Source organism: Oncorhynchus tshawytscha, unplaced genomic scaffold (genome assembly GCF_018296145.1).
Source record: "Oncorhynchus tshawytscha isolate Ot180627B unplaced genomic scaffold, Otsh_v2.0 Un_contig_12359_pilon_pilon, whole genome shotgun sequence".
Taxonomy (NCBI): Eukaryota; Metazoa; Chordata; class Actinopteri; order Salmoniformes; family Salmonidae; genus Oncorhynchus; species Oncorhynchus tshawytscha.
The window spans coordinates 77,470-100,989 of record NW_024609223.1 but is presented as its reverse complement, the minus strand read 5'-3'; the positions used below and the strand labels follow the sequence as shown (position 1 = coordinate 100,989).

The window sequence follows — 23,520 nt, the reverse complement described above, 5'->3', positions numbered from 1 at the left end:
GTTGGTCATCTCTCTGCCTACCAGTGTTGGTCATCCCAGTCTGTCTGCCTACCAGTGTTGGTCATCCCAGTCTCTCTACCTACCAGTGTTGGTCATCCCAGTCTCTCTACCTACCAGTGTTGGTCATCCCAGTCTGTCTGCCTACCAGTGTTGGTCATCCCAGTCTCTCTGCCTACCAGTGTTGGTCATCCCAGTCTCTCTACCTACCAGTGAGAAGACAAGTCTGTTTTCCAGTCAGACTCATCCTAATCTCTCGTGGACAGACTACGTAACATAAATGGTAGCTGGCACCAGATGTTCCTCCTGGGTTTGCCGAGCTTAGCCTCATCCTAATTCCTAAGGCCTTGTAAGTAATACTTGGTCGGTAACAGTGCTTCAGTGAGTCCTTGTCCCAGGGTTTGAGGACAGATAGAGTGATCTGATTGGTCAGTCTGTTATGTGTTAGTCTCTGACTGAAGAGGGAGTACAGAGCAGGGTACAGGGTACTGTGAAATCATCCATCCACCCCAGCACTGACCCTCTGCCTGCTTCCACAGGAAATACTGTATGCTGACGTGTGTGTGTGCATCTCTCTGTATCTACCTGTCTCTCTAGCGAGCATTAGCATTATACAGTATAGGATATGTATGACAGCCAGCGACTACGGGGTGGGGGGTCACAGTGGTACAGTCCAGCAGGATCAGTAGTAGTCTTCATAGTTCTTAGGGTTGAGGCAGTAGAGGATCCCCCCGCCGAAGGAGAAAATGGTAGCGCCCCAGGCCAGGCCGTAACCCCAGTTGAACTCGTGGTATATGCTCATGCTGATGGTCTCAGTGAACTTGATGGGGTAGAGGACCAGACTGCAGCCCTGCAACACCACTGGAGCAGAGGGAAACAGAGGACATCTCATACACATACTGTCTATTGAAGAGGGAGAGATATATGCATATTACGTATGAATTAACTGTCTAACAAGGAATATGATATCAGAAGATAGAGACAAATAATTGTGTGTGTGTGTGTGCCAGGCCATTTAGGATCTTGAATACAAGACATGCGTCAGTGTACTGCACAAGATTTTCCCAACTCAGGAGCTCATGCTTTCTGAGGATGTAACAGTGATGATGGCTATTGGGCTTCCTATCAAGCACTTTGAGAGCCTGTTTGTAGATAGGAATTGTACATTGTACAGCAATGTTGTTGTTGTGTGTGTGTGTGTGTGTGTGTGTGTGTGTGTGTGTGTGTGTGTGTGTGTGTGTGTGTTGTGTGTGTGTGTGTGTGTGTGTGTGTGTGTGTGTGTGTGTGTGTGTGTGTGTGTGTGTGTGTGTGTGTGTGTGTGTGTGTTCACCTGCAGCGAACAGCATGACAGCGACAGGTCTGTTGAAGCGTCTCCGAGAGCCGATACACACTGACACCAGGACCACCAGGAAGGAGAGCAGGACCAGAGCAGCTCCTCCTAGCAACAAGGACAGGGTGGCGATCTGCCAGTCTAGAGGAGAGAGAATACATATATAGTTAAGGAAAGAAGTAGAGGAGGGAAAAGAGAGGGGAGGAGCATACGAGAGATAAGGAGGGAGAAGGGGATGGGAGACAGAGAGGGAAGGAGAGATAGAGGACAGAGAGGGAAGGAGAGATAGAGGACAGAGAGGGAAGGAGAGATAGAGGACAGAGAGGGAAGGAGAGATAGAGGACAGAGAGGGAAGGAGAGATAGAGGACAGAGAGGGAAGGAGAGATAGAGGACAGAGAGGAGGGGATATCAGGTGGTATAAACAAGGGGGAGCAAACAGCAAGTTGTCGGAGGGAAATGGAGCGAGGGGGGAGAGAGGTAACAGCAAGAGAGAGAGAAAGAGGGGGAGAGAGAGAAAGGGAGAGAGGGGGAAAGAGGGGGAGAGAGAGAGACAGAGAAAGAGGGGAGTGAGAGAGGGGGAGACAGAGAAAGAGGGGGAGGGAGAGAGCGAATGAGGGGGAGGGGGCGAGAGAAAGAGGGGGAGAGAAAGAGAAAGAGGGAGAGTGAAAGAGGGGGAGAGAGAAAGGGAGAGAGAGAGAAAGAGGAGGAGAGAGAAAGGGGGGGTCAGATAGAGACGCTGACCCGCATCTCACTGACACACATCGTTGACTAAAGAGCATTGTTGGCATGTTATCAAATTCAATCTGCCATCATCTCAACCAACCCCACTAACAACATACAGGCAAGGCACATCTACACCCCACCCACAACCCCAACATCTACACCCCACCCACAACCCCAACATCTACACCCCACCCACAACCCCAACATCTACACCCCACCCACAACCCCAACATCTACACCCCACCCACAACCCCAACATCTACACCCCACCCACAACCCCAACCCCACCAACATCTATACCCCACCAACATCTACACCCCACCCCACCCACAACCCCAACCCCACCAACATCTACACCCCACCCACAACCCCAACATCTACACCCCACCCACAACCCCAACCCCACCAACATCTACACCCCACCCACAACCCCAACCCCACCAACATCTACACCCCACCCACAACCCCACCCACAACCCCAACCCCACCAACATCTACACCCCACCCACAACCCACAACCCCACCAACATCTACACCCCACCCACAACCCCAACCCCACCCACCCCAACCCCAACCCTACACCACCCACAACCTCAACCCCACCAACAACTACACCCCACCAACCCCCAACCCCACCAACATCTACACCCCACCCACAACCCCAACCCCACCAACAACTACACCCCACCAACAACCCCAACCCCACCAACAACCCCAACTCCACCAACATCTACACCCCACCAACAACCCCACCAACATCTACACCCACCCACAACCCACAACCCCACCAACATCTACACCCCACCCACAACCCCAACCCCACCCACAACTACACCCCACCCACAACCCCAACCCCACCCACAACTACACCCCACCAACAACCCCAACCCCACCAACAACTACACCCCACCAACAACCCCAACTCCACCAACAACTACACCCCACCAACAACCCCACCAACATCTACACCCCACCAACAACCCCAACCCCACCAACATCTACACCCCACCAACAACCCCAACTCCACCAACAACTATAACCCCACCCACAACCCCAACTCCACCAACAACTATAACCCCACCCACAACCCCAACCCCACCAACAACCACACCCCACCCACAACTATAACCCCACCCACAACCCCAACCCCACCAACAACCCCAACCCCACCCACAACCCCAACCCCACCAACAACCACACCCCACCCACAACTACACCCCACCAACAACCCCAACCCCACCCACAACCACACCCCACCCACAACCCCAACCCCACCAACAACCACACCCCACCCACAATTACAACCCACCAACAACTACAACCCCACCAACAACCACAACAACCTCACCCACAACTACACCCCACCAACAACTACAACCCCACCCACAACCACAACAACCTCACCCACAACCACAACCCCACCCACACCACAACCCCACCCACAACCACAACCCCACCAACAACTACACCCCACCAACTACAACCCCAACCCCACCAACAACTACACCCCACCCACAACTACAACCCTACCAATAACCCAACTACAACCCCACCCAAACCACAACCCTACCAACTACCACAACCCCACCCACAACTACAACCCTACCAACCCCACCCACAACTACAACCCCACCCACAACCACAACCCTACCAACTACCCCAACTCTACCAACAACTACAACCCCATCAACTACACCCCACCAACAACTACCTCCCACCCACAACTACAACCCCACCCATAACTACACCCCACCCACAACTACAACCCTACCAACAACCCCAACCCCACCAACAACTACACCCCACCAACAACCCCACCCACAACTACAACCCCACCCACAACCCCAACCCCACCCACAACAGCAGTCCCACCAACAACTACATTCCCACCCACAACCCCACCAACAACTACAACCCCAAATCCCACAACAACCCAACCCACAACCCCATCTACAAACATACCAACAACTACAACCCAACCTACAACCCCCACCCCACCCCACCCCACCAACACCACCCCAACCCCACCTACAACCCCCACCCCACCAACCACAACCCCACCCCCACCCTCACCTCCACTCACAACCTCACCCACAACCCCAACCCAACCCACCACACCACCCCCACAAAATAAATAGAAGAAAGGACTAGAAAACCCTTCAGTCAGTAATAAATATTGGTTTAGTGAGAGGTCCAGCAGCAGCTGTGTACAGTAGTTATGGTAGACACTGTGGTCAGATAAGGACAAGAAATAGAGACAATCAATCTGTTACAAACTGCTGGCTGGGTTATCTCCTGGCCAATCATGGTGACTGGCTAGATTCTGTGAAGAGGAGGATGGAGAGGAGGCTGGAGGAGAGGAGGATGGGGGAGAGGAGGATGGGGGAGAGGAGAGGAGGATGGGGGAGAGGAGGCTGGAGGAGAGGAGGATGGGGGAGGAGGATGGGGGAGAGGAGGGGAGGAGAGGAGGAGGATGGGGGAGGAGGGAGGGGAGAGGAGGATGGGGGAGAGGATGCTGGAGGAGAGGAGGGGAGGATGGGGGAGGGAGGAGGGGGAGGGAGGAGGATGGGGGAGAGGAGGCTGGAGGAGAGGAGGGGGGGAGAGGAGGATGGGGGAGAGGAGGCTGGAGGAGAGGAGGGGAGGATGGGGGAGAGGAGGATGGGGAGGAGAGGAGGATGGGGAGAGGAGGCTGGAGGAGAGGAGGATGGGGGAGAGGAGGATGGGGGAGAGGAGGAGGGGAGAGGAGAGGAGGGGGGAAAGGAGAGGAGGAGGAGGAGAGGAGGGAGGAGAAAGGAGGAGAAGAGGAGAAAAGAGGAGAGGAGAAAGGAGGAGAGGAGAAAGGAGGAAAGGAGGAGAAAGGAGGAGAGGAGAAAGGAGGAAAGGAGGAGAAAGGAGGAGAAAGGAGGAGAAAGGAGGAGAGGAGAAAGGAGGAGAAAGGAGGAGGAGACACTTAAAGATCTACAGGAAGAAAGCATGTACAGTTGTTCCAGCGATGTGAGTGAAAAACAACAAGAACTCAGGACATTCATGATGAACCCTGAAGAAACATCTGAAGTGTTGTGGGTGTCTGTGTTCCCTGCCCAGGAGATCCCCTCTTCTCAGTCAGACTGGTTTACACCAGATGAAGAGGGACATTTCCCACACTAACTGTACCCTGTCCGTATGCATTAACCAAAGGCTGGATCCAAAATGGCACACTATTCCCTTTATAGTGCACTACTTTTGACCAGGGCCCATAGGGTATCCCATAGGACCCTGGTCAAAGGGAACAGTGTGCCATTTGGGGTGCCCTCAGAGAGGAGTAGCCTGACGTTGGAGGGGTTTATGTTTCATTCATGTTTCAGCCAATCAGAACACACAGCCAGGGAGTCAGCCTGGTTATAAAGAGGACCACATGGTTGTGTTATGGTCAGACCGTATGGTCAGTTGAGGAGTGAACCACGGTCACTGCTCTCAGCCTATCAGAAGACATGGTTATTTCCAGAACCGGGGCTGAGGGAGTCATGCTGGTTAGATGGACTGTGTTTGTGTAGTGGTCCGACTGTATGGTCAGAGAGGGAGTGGACCAGTGGCAGACAAGGACACTAGGTAGGGAGAAGGGTTACAAGAGGGGAGGGGAGAGAGAGAGTGGACCAGTGGCAGACAAGGACACTAGGTAGGGAGAAGGGTTACAAGAGGGGAGGGGGAGGGAGAGTGGACCAGTGGCAGACAAGGACACTAGGTAGGGAGAAGGGTTACAAGGACCAGTGGCAGACAAGGACACTAGGTAGGGAGAAGGGTTACAAGAGGGGGAGGGGGAGAGAGAGAGTGGACCAGTGGCAGACAAGGACACTAGGTAGGGAGAAGGGTTACAAGAGGGGGGGGGGAGAGAGGGAGTGGACCAGTAGTGGACAAGGACAATAGGCAGGGAGAAGGGTTACAAGAGGGGGAGAGACCACTGAGGTCTTCATGTAGCTGGTTGGTACCAAGAACTACAGACAGTAACGTGTGTATTGTGGTCCCCACTTTAAAGAACTACAGACAGTAACCCCCCCACTTTAAAGAACTACAGACAGTAACATGTGTATTGTGGTCCCCAGAACACTAACATGTGTATTGTGGTCCCCACTTTAAAGAACTACAGACAGTCCATTTAGACGATGGACTCAAAATGACTGAAGAGCCTTGTGAAAGAAGCTCACTGAGATGTGGTGTTGAACCTCTCTACCACAGGACCATGTTAGGTGTTTTTTTAAATATATTTTACTAGGCAATTTAGTTAAGAACAAATTCTTATTTTCAATGACGGCCTAGGAACAGTGGGTTAACTGCCTGTTCAGGGGCAGAACAACAGATTTGTACCTTGTCAGCTCAGGGATTTGAACTTGCAACCTTTCAGCTGCTAGTCCAACGCTCTAACCACTAGGCTACCCCTTTCACACCTCAGTGGGACTTATTTAAAGGAAGGAATGTGTAGCAGCATGTGACTGCCTGGATTAGAGGCCTGGACATGTTTCTCATCACTCAGTTGAGTTATTAGAGGTTCTGACTGGTCACTGGTCACAGATTACTGCACCTGTACATAGCCCACCTATAATTTAGCCCAAACAACTACCTCTTTCCCTACTGTATTTAATTAATTTATTTATTTTGCTCCTTTGCACCCCATTATTTTTATTTCTACTTTGCACATTCTTCCATTGCAAATCAACCATTCCAGTGTTTTACTTGCTATATTGTATTTACTTTGCCACCATTTTTTTGCCTTTACCTCCCTTCTCACCTCATTTGCTCACATCGTATATAGACTTGTTTATACTGTATTATTGACTGTATGTTTGTTTTACTCCATGTGTAACTCTGTGTCGTTGTTTGTGTCGAACTGCTTTGCTTTATCTTGGCCAGGTCGCAATTGTAAATGAGAACTTGTTGTCAACTTGCCTACCTGGTTAAATAAAGGTGGAATAAATCAATAAAAAACTTCTTACAGGGATTCACCTTTCACCTCAGTGGGCTAAACCAGGGTCACACAGACTGGTACTTGGTCGTCTTAAACTAATCTACTTTGTAACAACAGTATCTACCTGACACACATGGTTATGGGCTTAACAACAGTATCCACCTCACACACATGGTTATGGGCTTAACAACAGTATCCACCTCACACACATGGTTATGGGCTTAACAACAGTATCTACATCACACATGGTTATGGGCTTAACAACAGTATCCACCTCACACACATGGTTATGGGCTTAACAACAGTATCCACCTCACACACATGGTTATGGGCTTAACAACAGTATCCACCTCACACACATGGTTATGGGCTTAACAACAGTATCCACCTCACACACATGGTTATGGGCTTAACAACAGTATCCACCTGACACACATGGTTATGGGTTTAACAACAGTATCCACCTCACACACATGGTTATGGGCTTAACAACAGTATCCACCTCACACATGGTTATGGGCTTAACAACAGTATCCACCTCACACACATGGTTATGGGCTTAACAACAGTATCCACCTCACACACATGGTTATGGGTTTAACAAAAGTATCCACCTGTATTTAAAAAACATAATAATCTACATTTTATTTAACAGGCAAGTTATGGTTAAGAACAAATTCTTATTTTCACATGGTTATGGCCTTAACAGTGGGTTAACTGCCTGTTCAAGGGCAGAAAGACAGACTTGTACCTTGTCAGCTCGGGGTTTGAACTTGCAGACATCAACCTTCCGGTTACTAGTTCACCGCTCTAACCACTAGGCTACCCTGCCGCCCATGTATCATGTCAGATATAGAGATTAAATATATTACATTTTATGTTTTCATCCCAATATTACACTTTATATACATCACAGAAGACTGAAATATAACTAAGCTGGTTTGATATGAAAAAAGGTGTATTAATTATGAAATGATGAATAACATTCCCCATGAGGCCACTAGAGGGCGATTTGGTTTTGACTACAGGAAAGGTATTAAAGAATCAGACATTGAGTCTTAAATTGCCTGTAGTTGTGCACACATCCATGTGTGTGTGTGTGTGTGTGTGTGTGTTTGTGTGTGTGTGTGTGTCCAGTGTGTGTGTGTGTGTGTGTGTGTAGTGTGTGTGTGTGTGTGTGTGTCATGTCAGATATGAGTGTGTGTCCATGTGTGTTTATGTCCATGTTGTGTGTGTGTGTATGTTCATGTGCATGTCCATGTGTGTGTGTGTGTGTGTGTGTGTGTGTGTGTGTGTGTGTGTGTGTGTGTGTGTGTGTGTGTGTGTGTGTGCAACATGTGTGTGTGTCCATGTGTGTGTGTGTGTGTGTGTGTGTGTGTGTCTGTATGTGCATGTCCATGTGTGTGTGTGTGTGTGTGTGTGTGTGTGTGTGTGTGTGTGTATGTGTGTGTGTGTGTGTGTGTGTGTGTGTGTGTGTGTGTGTGTGTGTGTGTGTGCAACATGATGTGTGTCCATGTGTGTTTATGTCCATGTGTGTGTGTGTGTGTGTGTGTGTGTATGTTCATGTGCATGTCCATGTGTGTGTGTGTGTGTGTGTGTGTGTGTGTGTGTGTGTGTGTGTGCAACATGTGTGTGTGTCCATGTGTGTGTGTGTCCATGTGTGTGTGTCCATGTGTGTGTGTGTGTGTGTGTATGTTTATGTGTATGTCTATGTGTGTGTGTGTGTGTGTGTGTGTGTGTGTGTGTGTGTGTCCATGTGTGTGTGTGTGTGTGTGTGTGTGTGTGTGTGTGTGTGTATGTCCATGTGCGTGTGTGTGTGTGTATGTCCATGTGTGTGTGTATGACCATGTGTGTGTGTGTGTATGACCATGTGTGTGTGTGTGTGTGTGTGTGTGTGTGTGTGTGTGTGTGTGTGTATGTCCATGTGTGTGTGTGTGTGTGTGTGTGTGTGTGTATGTCCATGTGTGTGTGTGTGTGTGTGTGTGTGTGTGTATGTCCATGTGTGTGTGTGTGTGTGTGTATGTCCATGTGTGTGTGTATGACCATGTGTGTGTGTGTGTGTATGACCATGTGTGTGTGTGTGTGTGTGTGTGTGTGTGTGTGTGTGTGTGTCCATGTGTGTGTGTGTGTGTGTGTGTGTGTGTGTGTGTATGTCCATGTGTGTGTGTGTGTGTATGTCCATGTGTGTGTGTATGACCATGTGTGTGTGTGTGTATGACCATGTGTGTGTGTGTGTGTGTGTGTGTGTGTGTGTGTGTGTGTGTCCATGTGTGTGTGTGTGTGTGTGTGTGTGTATGTCCATGTGTGTGTGTGTGTGTGTGTGTATGTTCATGTGTATGTCCATGTGTGTGTGTGTGTGTGTGTGTGTGTGTGTGCCATGTGTGTGTGTCCATGTGTGTGTGTGTGTGTGTGTGTATGTCCATGTGTGTGTGTGTATGTATGTTCATGTGTGTGCGTGTGTGTGTGTGTGTGTGTGTGTATGTCCATGTGTGTGTGTGTGTGTGTGTGTGTGTGTGTGTATGTCCATGTGTGTGCGTGTGTGTGTGTGTGTATGCCCATGTGTGTGTGTGTGTGTGTGTGTGTGTGTGTGTGTGTGTCCATGTGTGTGTGTGTGTGTGTGTGTATGTCCATGTGTGTGTGTGTGTGTGTGTGTGTATGTCCATGTGTGTGTGTGTGTGTGTGTGTGTGTGTGTATGTGTCCATGTGTGTGTGTGTGTGTGTGTGTGTGTGTGTGTGTCCATGTGTGTGTGTGTGTGTGTGTGTGTGTGTGTGTCCATGTGTGTGTGTGTGTGTGTGTGTGTGTGTGTGTGTGTGTCCATGTGTGTGTGTGTGTGTATGTCCATGTGTGTGTGTGTGTGTGTGTGTGTGTATGTCCATGTGTGTGTGTGTGTGTGTGTGTGTGTATGTCCATGTGTGTGTGTGTGTGTGTGTGTGTGTGTGTGTGTGTGTGTCCATGTGTGTGTGTGTGTGTGTGTGTGTGTGTCCATGTGTGTGTGTGTGTGTGTGTGTGTGTGTGTCCATGTGTGTGTGTGTGTGTGTGTGTGTGTGTGTATGTCCATGTGTGTGTGTGTGTGTGTGTGTGTGTGTGTATGTCCATGTGTGTGTGTGTGTATGTCCATGTGTGTGTGTGTGTGTGTGTGTGTGTGTGTGTGTGACCATGTGTGTGTGTCCATGTGTGTGTGTGTGTGTGTGTGTGTGTGTGTGTGTCCATGTGTGTGTGTGTGTGTGTCCATGTGTGTGTGTGTGTGTCCATGTGTGTGTGTGTGTGTGTGTGTGTGTGTGTGTGTGTGTGTGTGTGTGTGTGTGTGTGTGTGTGTCCATGTGTGGTGTGTGTGTGTATGTCCATGTGTGTGTGTGTGTGTGTGTGTGTGTGTGTATGTCCATGTGTGTGTGTGTGTATGTTCATGTGTGTGTGTGTGTGTGTGTGTGTGTGTGTGTGTGTATGTCCATGTGTGTGTGTGTGTGTGTGTGTGTGTGTGTATGTCCATGTGTGTGTGTGTGTGTGTGTATGTCCATGTGTGTGTGTGTGTGTCTGTGTGTGTGTGTGGGTGTTGTCTGTGTGTATGCTGTGTATGTGCAAACCATGTGCATGTTGTTGTTGTGTGTTCATTCATGAGGTGTGTGTGTCCATGACCAGTGTGTGTGTGGACCTGTGTGTAGTCCAGTGAGTGTGTGTGTGTGTGTGTGTGTCCATGTGTGTATGTGTGTTCTACGTCCCATGTGGTCCCATGTCAGAGTGGAACATTATATCAAACTGTCCACAGAGTGTGGTGTTTTCACCTGTGAGATTTATGAATTAAGGTCACCTAACTAGTAAAAAACTCCCCTCACCTAAGTGTATGTCTGTGTGTTGAAAGAAAACCAAAAACCTGAGACACTCAGCCCTCCATGGAATGAGTTTGAGACTGTGGCTGTGGAGCAAACCATCAGCAAAGTTTCCATAGGAGGCCACAAATAGACCAAACTCATTCTGAGGACTCTGCCCTGTTAGTAGGAGATAATGAATTGCCTGTCCTTAAAGAGAGGAGAGGAATGACCAAACCTGACATGATCCCAATTTGCCTGTCCAGGAGAGGAATGGAGACCTCCAGAGGAGATGTCTGATGAGGAGGACCAGTGTGAAGAAGTCTGAAAAAAATAGGTCAGTCAAACTAGCCAGGAAAACACATCCTGGAGATAGATATTGTCAGGGCCACAAATGATCCTTTGCTCCATTAAGGAGGGAAGGAGCTGGAGGGAGATGGAGGAGGATGGAGGAGGGATAGATCCTTGGGAAGGAATCATGTCTGACATGAAATATTCACCAGTGTGAAAGTCTGAAAAAATAGGTCAAACTAGCCAGGCTCTTTAAACACATCCTGACATAGGAGTGGAATGATCCTGTCCTCCAAGGAAGGAGGGAAGGAGGAGGGATGGAGGGATGGAGGGAGGGAGGGATAGAGGGAAGGAAGAGGGAAGGAGGGATGGAGGAAAGGAGGGAGGGATAGAGGGAAGGAGGAGGGAAGGAGAGAGGAGGAAAGGAGGGAGGGAAGGAGAGATGGAGGGACAAAGGAGGGAAGGAGGGATGAAGGAGGGAGGAGGGATGGAGGAAAGGAGGGAGGGATAGAGGGAAGGAGGAGGGAAGGAGGGAGGGAAGGAGAGAGGGAAGGAGAGATGGAGGGACAAAGGAGGAAGGAGGGATGGAGGAGGGAGGAGGGAGGGAGGGAAGGAGAGATGGAGGAGGGAGGGGATAAACAGCAGCAGCACATCACTGTGGATTGGTCATGCATTAACTGGAGAGTTTGGTGTGTGTGTGTGTGCTGGAGTTGGACTAGCACTGAATCAGATAGTGAGATCTACAGAAGGGATAGAGCTGTCATTAAACTATTAGAATTTTAATTGAATTTCTAAGTGGCAGAATCGTCATTACAGAAAACCCCCTCTGGTCAAAACATGGGATAAACTCTCTCTCTCTCTACAAAATGGTCTCTTACGGTTTCCACTGACTGATTTGTCTGAAACACACAAACACACCCTGTAGAGGGAGGGAGACAGAGAGAGAGAGAGAAATGGGGAGAGAGAGAGATGGGGAAGAGAGAGGTGGGGGCGAGAAAGAGAGCGAGAGAGACAGAGAGATGGGGAGATGGAGATGGAGAGAGACAGAGATGGGGAGATGGAGAGGGAGAGAGACAGACAGATGGGGAGATGGAGAGGGAGAGAGAGAGAGATGGGGAGATGGAGATGGAGAGGAGAGAGACAGAGATGGGGAGATGGAGATGGAGAGGGAGAGAGACAGAGAGATGGGGAGATGGAGAGGAAAGGGAGACAGACAGATGGGGAGATGGAGAAGGAAAGGGAGAGAGACAGACAGATGGGGAGATGGAGAGGAGAGAGACAGAGATGGGGAGATGGAGAGGAGAGAGACAGAGATGGGGATATGGAGATGGAGAGGGAGAGAGACACAGATGGGGAGATGGAGAGGGAGAGAGACAGACAGATGGGGAGATGGAGAGGGAGAGAGACAGACAGATGGGGAGATGGAGAGGGAGAGAGACAGAGATGGGGAGATGGAGAGGAGAGAGAGACAGAGAGATGGGGAGATGGAGATGGAGAGGGAGAGAGACAGAGAGATGGGGAGATGGAGAGGGAGAGACAGAGAGATGGGGAGATGGAGAGGGAGAGAGACAGAGAGATGGGGAGATGGAGAGGGAGAGAGACAGAGATGGGGAGATGGAGAGGGAGAGAGACAGAGAGATGGAGAGATGGAGAGGGAGAGAGACAGAGATGGGGAGATGGAGAGGAGAGAGACAGAGATGGGGAGATGGAGAGGGAGAGAGACAGAGATGGGGAGATGGAGAGGGAGAGAGACAGCGATGGGGAGATGGAGAGGGGAGAGAGACAGAGATGGGGAGATGGAGAGGGAGAGAGACAGAGATTGGGAGATGGAGAGGAGAGAGACAGACAGATGGGGAGATGGAGAGGAGAGGGCTCAGAGACAGACAGATGGGGAGATGGAGAGGAGAGGGAGAGAGACAGACAGATGGGGAGATGGAGAGGGAGAGAGACAGACAGATGGGGAGAGGGAGAGAGACAGACAGATGGGGAGATGGAGATGGAGAAAGACAGACAGATGGGGAGATGGAGAGGGAGAGAGACAGACAGATGGGGAGATGGAGAGGGAGAGAGACATGTATAATGTATAATTGTGAAAGTGACCTGACAGGACTCTGTGCTCAGAAGAGGGGTTCAGTCAGGCCCTTCATAGCCCTCTGGGAAAAAGGAGACCCCATCAGATCAAAACCAAGTGTGTGAATGTAGCACCCAGTTGCCCTAGTAACTAATCTCCAGGCATTTGCCCCACTGGGAATTTGCTGCTCAAAGTTATGCTGCTGGCTGTCTGAAAGAGGGCAAACGTGGAATTCAACAAAGACTAATTTCTAGAAACCAAAAGCAGAACGAAAAAGCCCCAGCTGGATTGGTGAGCTGGCGTGGAAAAAATCCCACGCTTCCCAAAGCTCATCTCTAATGAGCAAATAAGGTTCCCCCTCCCCAAAGAGTTCCTCCACGTGTCATCTAGTCGTTCTGGAACAGTCCATATTCTAGTTTTAGATGATAAGGAGAGATGGAGGAGACATAGGAGAGATGTAAAGAAGGACAGAAGGACATAGGAGAGCTGTAAAGAAGGACAGGAGAGCTATAAAGAAGGACAGGAGAGATGTAAAGAAGGACAGGAGAGCTGTAAAGAAGGACAGGAGAGATGGAGAGATGCAAAGAAGGACAGGAGAGATGTAAAGAAGGACACAGGAGAGATGTAAAGAAGGACAGGAGAGATGTAAAGAAGGACATAGGAGAGCTGTAAAGAAGGACATAGGAGAGCTGTAAAGAAGGACAGGAGAGATGTAAAGAAGGACAGGAGAGATGTAAAGGAGAGAAGGACATAGGAGAGATGTAAAGAAGGACATAGGAGAGATGTAAAGAAGGACATAGGAGAGATGTAAAGAAGGACATAGGAGAGATGTAAAGAAGGACATAGGAGAGATGTAAAGAAGGACATAGGAGAGATGTAAAGAAGGACATAGGAGAGCTGTAAAGAAGGACATAGGAGAGATGTAAAGAAGGACATAGGAGAGCTGTAAAGAAGGACATAGGAGAGCTGTAAAGAAGGACAGGGACATAGAGATGTAAAGAAGGACAGGAGAGCTGTAAAGAAGGACAGGAGAGATGCAAAGAAGGACATAGGAGAGATGTAAAGAAGGACACAGGAGAGATGTAAAGAAGGACAGGAGAGATGTAAAGAAGGACATGTAAAGGAGGAGATGTAAAAAACATAGGACATAGGAGAGCTGTAAAGAAGGACATAGGAGAGATGTAAAAAGGACAGGAGGACATAGGAGAGCTGTAAAGAAGAACACAGGAGAGATGTAAAGAAGGACAGGAGAGTAAAGAAGGACTGTGTAAAGAAGGAGATGGGAGAGATGTAAAAAAGGACATAGGAGAGCTGTAAAGAAGGACAGGAGAGATGTAAAGAAGGACAGGAGAGATGTAAAGAAGGACAGGAGAGCTGTAAAGAAGGACATAGGAGAGCTGTAAAGAAGGACATAGGAGAGATGTAAAGAATGACATAGGAGAGATGCAAAGAAGGACATATGAGAGATGTAAAGAAGGACAGGAGAGATGCAAAGAAGGACATAGGAGAGATGTAAAGAAGGACATATGAGAGATGTAAAGAAAGAAGGACAGGAGAGATGTAAAGAAGGACATAGGAGAGATGCAAAGAAGGACATAGGAGAGATGCAAAGAAGAACATAGGAGAGATGTAAAGAAGGACATATGGAGAGATGTAAAGAAGGACAGGAGAGATGCAAAGAAGAAGGACATAGGAGAGATGCAAAGAAGAACATAGGAGAGAAAAAAGGACATGTAAAGAAGGACAGGAGAGATGCAAAGAAGGACATAGGAGAGATGTAAAGAAGGACAGGACATAGGCAAGCTGTAAAGAAGGACATAGGAGAGCTGTAAAGAAGGACAGGAGAGATGTAAAGAAGGACATAGGAGAGATGTAAAGAAGGACATAGGAGAGCTGTAAAGAAGGACAGGAGAGATGTAAAGAATGACAGGAGAGCTGTAAAGAAGACAGGAGATGCAAAGAAGGACATAGGAGAGATGTAAAGAAGGACAGGAGAGATGCAAAAGGACAGGACAGATGTAAAGAGAGATGTAAAGAAGGACATATGAGAGATGTAAAGAAGGACATAGGAGAGATGTAAAGAAGGACAGAAACACAGGAGAGATATAAAGACATAGGAGAGATGTAAAGAAGGACAGAAGAGCTGTAAAGAAGGACAGGAGAGATGTAAAGAAGGACATAGGAGAGATGTAAAGAAGGACATAGGACAGAGCTGTAAAGAAGGACACAGGAGAGATGTAAAGAAGGACAGAAACACAGAAGGACATAGGAGAGCTGTAAAGAAGGACAGAGAGCTGTAAAGAAGGACAGGAGAGCTGTAAAGAAGGACATAGGAGAAATGTAAAGGACATAGGAGAGATGTAAAGAAGGACATAGGAGAGATGTAAAGAAGGACATAGGAGAGATGTAAAGAAGGACATAGGAGAGATGTAAAGAAGGACATAGGAGAGCTGTAAAGAAGTACAGGAGAGATGTAAAGAAGGACAGGAGAGCTATAAAGAAGGACAGGAGAGCTATAAAGAAGGACAGGAGAGATGTAAAGAAGGACAGGAGAGCTGTAAAGAAGGACATAGAGATGAGAGATGCAAAAGAAGGACATAGGAGAGATGTAAAGAAGGACAGGAGAGATGCAAAGAAGGACATAGGAGAGATGTAAAGAAGGACAGGAGAGATGCAAAGAAGGACAGGAGAGCTGTAAAGAAGGACAGGAGAGATGTAAGAAGGACTAGATGCAAAGAAGGACACAGGAGAGATGTAAAGAAGGACATAGGAGAGATGCAAAGAAGGACATAGGAGAGATGTAAAGAAGGACAGGAGAGATGCAAAGAAGGACACAGGAGAGATGTAAAGAAGGACATAGGAGAGATGTAAAGAAGGACAGAAACACAGAAGGACATAGGAGAGATGTAAAGAAGGACAGAAGAGCTGTAAAGAAGGACAGGAGAGATGTAAAGAAGGACATAGGAGAGCTGTAAAGAAGGACATAGGAGAGCTGTAAAGAAGGACAGAAGGAGGACATAGGAGAGATGTAAAGAAGGACACAGGAGAGATGTAAAGAAGGACAGGAGAGATGTAAAGAAGGACATAGGAGAGCTGTAAAGAAGGACAGAAGGACAGAAGGACATAGGAGAGCTGTAAAGAAGGACAGAAGGACAGAAGGACATAGGAGAGATGTAAAGAAGGACATAGGAGAGATGTAAAGAATGACATGAGAGATGTAAAGAAGGACAGCAGAGATGCAGCTGGCCCAGAACAGAGCAGCACCTCTTGCCCTTCACAGTAAACAGAGGGCTAATATCAACAAGATGCATTCCAGTCTCACTTGGCTTAAAGTAGATGAAAGACTGACTGTGTCACTTCTTATTTTATGAGAAATATTACTGTGATGAAAATACAAAATAGTCTGTATCATCAAATAACATATAGTTCTGACTGACATGCCTGCCCCACCAGACAGTATTGTATAGAGCCATGGTTACATGGAACCCCCCTCCATCAAAAACATCACAACACAACGCCCCTCCCCTACCTGACCTAAATAATTGGTCTATGTAAAACCATGTGGTTGTCCTGAGTGGTTTACAGCACAGGTCCTTGTGTATTTCTACATGGATTTTAAACGGATGTCATTCTGTCCTCGAGCTGCTCTGGTCTGTTTGGAGCCCAGGAAGAGTAGCTGATCCAAATCAAATCCTAAAATTAGCCCGTCTGCTTAATAAACAAAAGCACAAACATAGACTGTCTTCGACGTAAAGAGAAGCAGGCGTTCTGTGTGGGCCGGCCAGGGAGCGGAGAGGTGGTTGTGGAAATCAGCGTCAAACAAATGAGGGACGGAGAAGAAAGGAGCACCGGGCAGTCAGAGAGAGAGACTCCCACAAGAGATGCTTTGTCATGGCGACAGGACTTAACTGAATCTCCGTAAAGGCACAACTTACTGCACCTATGCAGACTATACACCAGCCTCTCAATTCCCTCTTTAGAGCATCAATATTATCATAGGTTAGACTATGTATGGAATGGAAACCAATAACCACAAACAATGCAAGGTGAATCCTGCGCTATAATTAGTTGGTTAGGCTACAGATGACGGCCGCGCCACTGGGTCTCACCCACCTGCCTCCAGCGTGCTGTTGCACTGCCAGATCTCAGACGACGCTGCTTTCCAGCACGCCTCCCACAGTGAGAAGCAGTACTGGTCGTCAGCGGTCACCCATGCCGGGCTCATCACGGCTCCAACGTCTAAGCACAGCGCCAGAAACACGCACACCAGTCCCACCAACTTCAAAGGCGTCAGCGCCGAGACGCGCACCTCCTCTGTCTCGCTAACAGACGAAGACATTATTGCAGGTTTCCGCTGACTGGGAGACTCGCCAGGGCGTTATGCTGCTGTCTGATGTCGCGTTGTGGCTTCTAGAATTCCCCAATGATCCGTGTTTACATGTAGAATCTAAAGGAGTCACTGGAGATGAGAGAGTCTGGGCTACCGCTCTGCCGCTGCGCTGTAGCTGATGATGATGATGCCAGTGCAGCGCACCGGCTCTTCCGTTCCAGTAGTGACGTAATGACATCGCTGCCTGAAAATTCTCTCCAAGACACACCGGGTCTTCAGGGTCTTTTTGAGTCTCTCTCTCCATAAATCGCTGGTCTTACATTAGAAAGTGAAAGCTGGCAAGGGAAATATATGTGAGTGTCTCTGCATCAGTGATAGTGACAGTGTGATTGCAATCACTCCATTGACAGGCCAGAGACTGAAGACTGCTGACTCCATTGTTTTTAGCCAGGGGAGGAAAGTCACTGCTTCAGCATTAAGACTCCCAGACACTGCAATAAACATGCACTCACTTCCAATTAGACACACAAACAGGCAGAGAAACAGGTTGGCAGGCAGGCAGCCAACAGACAGACAGGCAGCTGACAGAAAGGCAGGCAGACAGACAGACAGACAGACAGACAGACAGACAGACAGACAGACAGACAGACAGACAGACAGAAGGCAGGCAGCCCACAGACAGTCAGGCAGACAGACAGTCAGGCAGGCAGGCAGACAGACAGAAGGCAGGCAGCCCACAGACAGTCAGGCAGACAGACATACAGACAGACAGACAGACAGACAGATAGACAGACAGACAGACAGACAGACAGACAGACAGACAGACAGACAGACAGACAGAAGGCAGGCAGCCCACAGACAGGCAGGCAGACAGACAGACAGACAGACAGACAGACAGACAGACAGACAGACAGACAGACAGACAGACAGACAGACAGAAGGCAGGCAGCCCACAGACAGTCAGGCAGACAGACAGTCAGGCAGGCAGGCAGACAGACAGAAGGCAGGCAGCCCAGACAGACAGACAGACAGACAGACAGACAGACAGACAGACAGACAGACAGACAGACAGACAGACAGACAGACAGACAGACAGACAGACAGACAGACAGACAGACAGACAGACAGACAGACAGACACTGCATGTACCAATATACAGTATATGCAAAAATCTATCTATTGCATAGAACTTGTTACTAACATGAGAATGGTAATAGGGCCTCAGATTTACATAAGTAGGCCTGTCACACTGGGTCCTGTCACACTGGGTCCACTAAGAATACTGTGAGTCTCCAGTCTACTTTTAACTGCCTATTGTTCCAGAGTTGGGAGTTTGAAGTTTCTCTCAGTAGTTTCTTCACTCTCTTCCCTGGTTCCCATGACAGCCAGGCAGCAGCACCTGCTGTGAACAGTCTCATAATGGGAGTTATTAGGATCCTGCATTAGCATATCTCATATCCTGCTGCCTGCCTGCCTGCCTGCCTGCCGTCTCAGTCTCACTCTACCTGGCTCTGTTTCTGCTTCAATAGACTGTCTGCCGAGACCTGCCGCTGCCGAGGAAAGGTGCAAAATGGGTTTGCAGCTTACTTATTGTCATTATAGAGACACACACACAGACACACAGACACACACACACACACACACACACACACATACATACACACACACACACACACACACACACACACACAGAGAGCAATAGCTGTGGATTAAGGGAAGGAATCATCAGTGAGTCAACTAATGGCTTGAGGATAAATCAATAGAGACAGAGCCCTGGAGACCACAATGCATCTGGATAAACAAGCAGAGAACCAGACGGAGCCCTGGAGACCACAATGCAGAGAACCAGACGGAGCCACTGCAGCCCTGGATAAACAAGCAGAGAACCAGACGGAGCCCTGGAGACCACAATGCATCTGGATAAACAAGCAGACAACCAGACGGAGCCCTGGAGACCACAATGCATCTGGATAAACAAGCAGAGAACCAGACGGAGCCCTGGAGACCACAATGCATCTGGATAAACAAGCAGAGAACCAGACGGAGCCCTGGAGACCACAATGCATCTGGATAAACAAGCAGACAACCAGACGGAGCCCTGTAGACCACAATGCATCTGGATAAACAAGCAGAGAACCAGACGGAGCCCTGGAGACCACAATGCATCTGGATAAACAAGCAGAGAACCAGACAGAGCCACCTCATACTTACCTACTGCAGCACCACTGACAAACAGATAGAATCCACCTCATACTTACCTACTGCAGTGCCACTGGCAAACAGATAGAATCCACCTCATACTTACCTACTGCAGCACCACTGACAAACAGATAGAATCCACCTCATACTTACCTACTGCAGTGCCACTGACAAACTTGCTAGAGTAAATGATTTAAAGGAGTCCATTTATGGAGTCTTAAAGCCAAGTAAACAAGAGTACGTATATTTCATTCAAGTTCTCTAACGTTAGCTAGATCTCCTAGTAGTACTGTTGTGATAATTACGTTCATTGTGTTGTGTAAGAGTTAAGGGCCATCCACCAGACCAATAACTATAACGATAACTATGATTAACTAGGCTACATAACTATAAAACGTTGGTGAGCGTAGACACTAGAGGACATTTGATCGTTTGTCGTTCTACAGTCCTGCACCTGTCAATCAACTGATCAACGCATCCTACTGCACACTGCCTATTTATAAGGTGGTAACGTAAAACCATTCATGAGGTCTCTAACGCACAGATACAGGTTCAGACCATTCATGAGGTCTCTAGTACACAGATACTGGTTCAGACAATTCAAAAGGTCTCTAGTACACAGATACTGGTTCAGACAATTCATAAGGTCTCTAGTACACAGATACTGGTTCAGACAATTCATAAGGTCTCTAGTACACAGATACTGGTTCAGACCATTCATGAGGTCTCTAGTACACAGATACAGGTTCAGACCATTCATGAGGTCTCTAGTACACAGATACTGGTTCAGACCATTCATGAGGTCTCTAGTACACAGATACAGGTTCAGACCTTTCATGAGGTCTCTAGTACACAGATACTGGTTCAGACAATTCATGAGGTCTCTAGTACACAGATACTGATACTGGTTCAGACCATTCATGAGGTCTCTAGTACACAGATACTGGTTCAGACCATTCATGAGGTCTCTAGTACACAGATACAGGTTCAGACCATTCATGAGGTCTCTAGTACACAGATACTGGTTCAGACCATTCATGAGGTCTCTAGTACACAGATACTGGTTCAGACAATTCATAAGGTCTCTAGTACACAGAGACTGGTTCAGACCATTCATGAGGTCTCTAGTACACAGATACAGGTTCAGACCATTCATGAGGTCTCTAGTACACAGATACAGGTTCAGACCATTCATGAGGTCTCTAGTACACAGATACAGGTTCAGACCATTCATGAGGTCTCTAGTACACAGATACAGGTTCAGACCATTCATGAGGTCTCTAGTACACAGATACAGGTTCAGACCATTCATGAGGTCTCTAGTACACAGATACAGGTTCAGACCATTTGGTGCTTTCACGGTGTGTTCATTGTCATAGTCACAACTGCAAATAATACTTCAATTTACATGTAGGCCTAATGAGAAATAATATAGTAACTTGCATTTAAATGTCACAACTAAACAACAAACGCCATTTAGCATGCGCATATTTGTCAGAATATCATTGCCTCGTTGCTCAAGTGGTTTGTGGATGATTTCCATTTTTCTAATGGTTATCAATTCCTTTGGGTCTAATTTTCCACTGTGTTCATCTCTACATGTCCAGTGCAATTATTTGCAACGCAACAATGTTTTCATAATCGGCCAAAAGTCATCAATCACACCAATGCACTTTCTCTCCTCAACTTTCACCGAAATGCATTTGCTGTAGGCCTGTTTTACATTCAGCAATTAGTAAAAGCAAGCCTGCTTCTTTCCCCAAATAGGCTATTAGTCTTAGTATTTAAAAATAGTAAAATAAATGTCCTATAGCTTTCCTGGGATTTCACGAGAAGAGGAATGGCCTATTGCGTAACGGTAGTCTTGCGTTGCATATAGCCTGTTGCGCCTAGCGGTAGTCTTGCGTTGCATATAGCCTATTGCGTAGCGGTAGTCTTGCGTTGCATATAGCCTGTTGCGTAGCGGTAGTCTTGCGTTGCATATAGCCTGTTGCGAACGGGAACAGCTGGAAGAGAGAGATTAGTGATGTGTAGTGGAAGTAAGAAGCTGAATATTAGCCAGATATTAGGACATTCATTAGCTAAATATTAGGTATATAGGCTAAATATTAGGTATATAGGCTAAATATTAGGTATATAGGCTAAATATTAGGTATATGGGCTAAATATTAGGTATATGGGCTAAATATTAGGTATATGGGCTAAATATTAGGTATATAGGCTAAATATTAGGTATATAGGCTAAATATTAGGTATATAGGCTAAATTTTAGGTATATAGGCTAAATATTAGGTATATAGGCTAAATATTAGGTATATAGGCTAAATATTAGGTATATAGGCTAAATATTAGGTATATGGGCTAAATATTAGGTATATAGGCTAAATATTAGGTATATAGGCTAAATATTAGGTATATAGGCTAAATATTAGGTATATAGGCTAAATATTAGGTATATGGGCTAAATATTAGGTATATAGGCTAAATATTAGGTATATAGGCTAAATATTAGGTATATGGGCTAAATATTAGGTATATAGGCTAAAAATTAGGTATATAGGCTAAATATTAGGTATATGGGCTAAATATTAGGTATATGGGCTAAATATTAGGTATATAGGCTAAATATTAGGTATATAGGCTAAATGTTAGGTATATGGGCTAAATATTAGGTATATAGGCTAAATATTAGGTATATAGGCTAAATATTAGGTATATGGGCTAAATATTTACCTGGCAAAGTGCAAGAAAAGAAAGTGCCCAGATTGTGAAATGGCAGATCTGTAGGTCGTTCCTCCAGGCTGCGCTCTGTGGTCCCCGGGCACGCAAAGCTCCACTATTGATTAAGCGTAGGCCTACAGACAATTATTATACCTGGGCTACAGCAACACAATGCAACGAGGAAGTTATTATTGTTATCGAGTGAGTGCATAATTATTGTTCATCGGCTGTAAACTGCAGTGATGTAGACTAATTTAAATAACTGCTCAAACGTCCTGTTTTGTTTCATGAGGAGATAACTTGCCTACAGCCTAGACCTGATTATGCAACCATTTGGATCAGTTTGGGTTTATCTTTGACAGTTTAGAAGGACAAGAAAGGCACACTACATGACCAAAAGTATGGTGACAACTGCTCGTTGAACATCTCCTTGCAAAATCATGGGCATGGCCACTCTTCTGGGAAGGCTTTCCACGAGATGTTGGAACATTGCTGCTGGGCTGCTGATGCCTCCATTCAGCCACAAGCGCATTAGTGAGGTTGGGCACAGATATTGGCCGATTAGGCCTGGCTCGCAGTCAGTGATCCAATTCATCCGAAAGCTGTTCAATGGGGTTGAGGTCAGGGCTCTGTGCAGGCCAGTCAAGTTCTTCCATCCTGATCTTGACAAACCATTTCTGTATGGACCTCGCTTTGTGCATGGTGGTATTGTCATTCTGAAACAGGAAAGGGCCTGACTTGTTGTAAAGGTGGCCTCCTATGACAGTGCCACGTTGAAAGTCACTGAGTGCCACAATTATTGGCACCCCATCATTCAATACTTTGTGTAACCTCCCTTTACCAAGATAACAGCTCTGAGTCTTCTCCTATAATTTTGACACTGTAAACCATGCGATACTTTTGGGTAAGCTATCATCAATAGGACTGGGATTGGATGCCTGTCGTTGGTTTCATGACTATCTAAAGGATGGAAGTCAGGCTGTTAGAGTCGACGGCATCCAGTCGGAGCCATTGGAGTTGGTTAAAGGGGTCCCACAAGGTTCTATACTTGGTCCATTACTGTTCACTCTCTACATAAACAATATCGGTGATGAGATAAGTGTTAAATTCATTT

The 23,520-nt window shown here is 47.3% G+C and overlaps 1 protein-coding gene across 1 annotated transcript; it reads right to left on the bottom strand.

Annotated features, from left to right (window-relative positions):
- Nucleotides 1–650: 650 nt before the first annotated feature.
- Nucleotides 651–17,572, bottom strand: LOC121844449 (transmembrane protein 47-like). The gene is made up of 3 exons (XM_042314544.1): nt 17,270–17,572; nt 1,328–1,468; nt 651–858 (listed from the first exon to the last, which is right to left on the bottom strand). Exons 1-3 carry the CDS (start codon nt 17,493–17,495, stop codon nt 680–682), a joined length of 546 nt encoding a protein of 181 aa, XP_042170478.1. The 5' UTR covers nt 17,496–17,572; the 3' UTR covers nt 651–679.
- Nucleotides 17,573–23,520: the final 5,948 nt, after the last annotated feature.

Bases quoted from the DNA above. Each gene is read 5' to 3' on its own strand.
- LOC121844449 (XM_042314544.1), bottom strand. From the start codon at position 17,495: ATGTCTTCGTCTGTTAGCGAGACAGAGGAGGTGCGCGTCTCGGCGCTG. The intron at 1,469-17,269 runs GTGGGTGAGACC...TCTCTCCTCTAG, and splicing joins CAACAGCACGCTGGAGGCAG to ACTGGCAGATCGCCACCCTG. The intron at 859-1,327 runs GTGAACACACAC...CCTCTGCTCCAG, and splicing joins TGTCATGCTGTTCGCTGCAG to TGGTGTTGCAGGGCTGCAGT.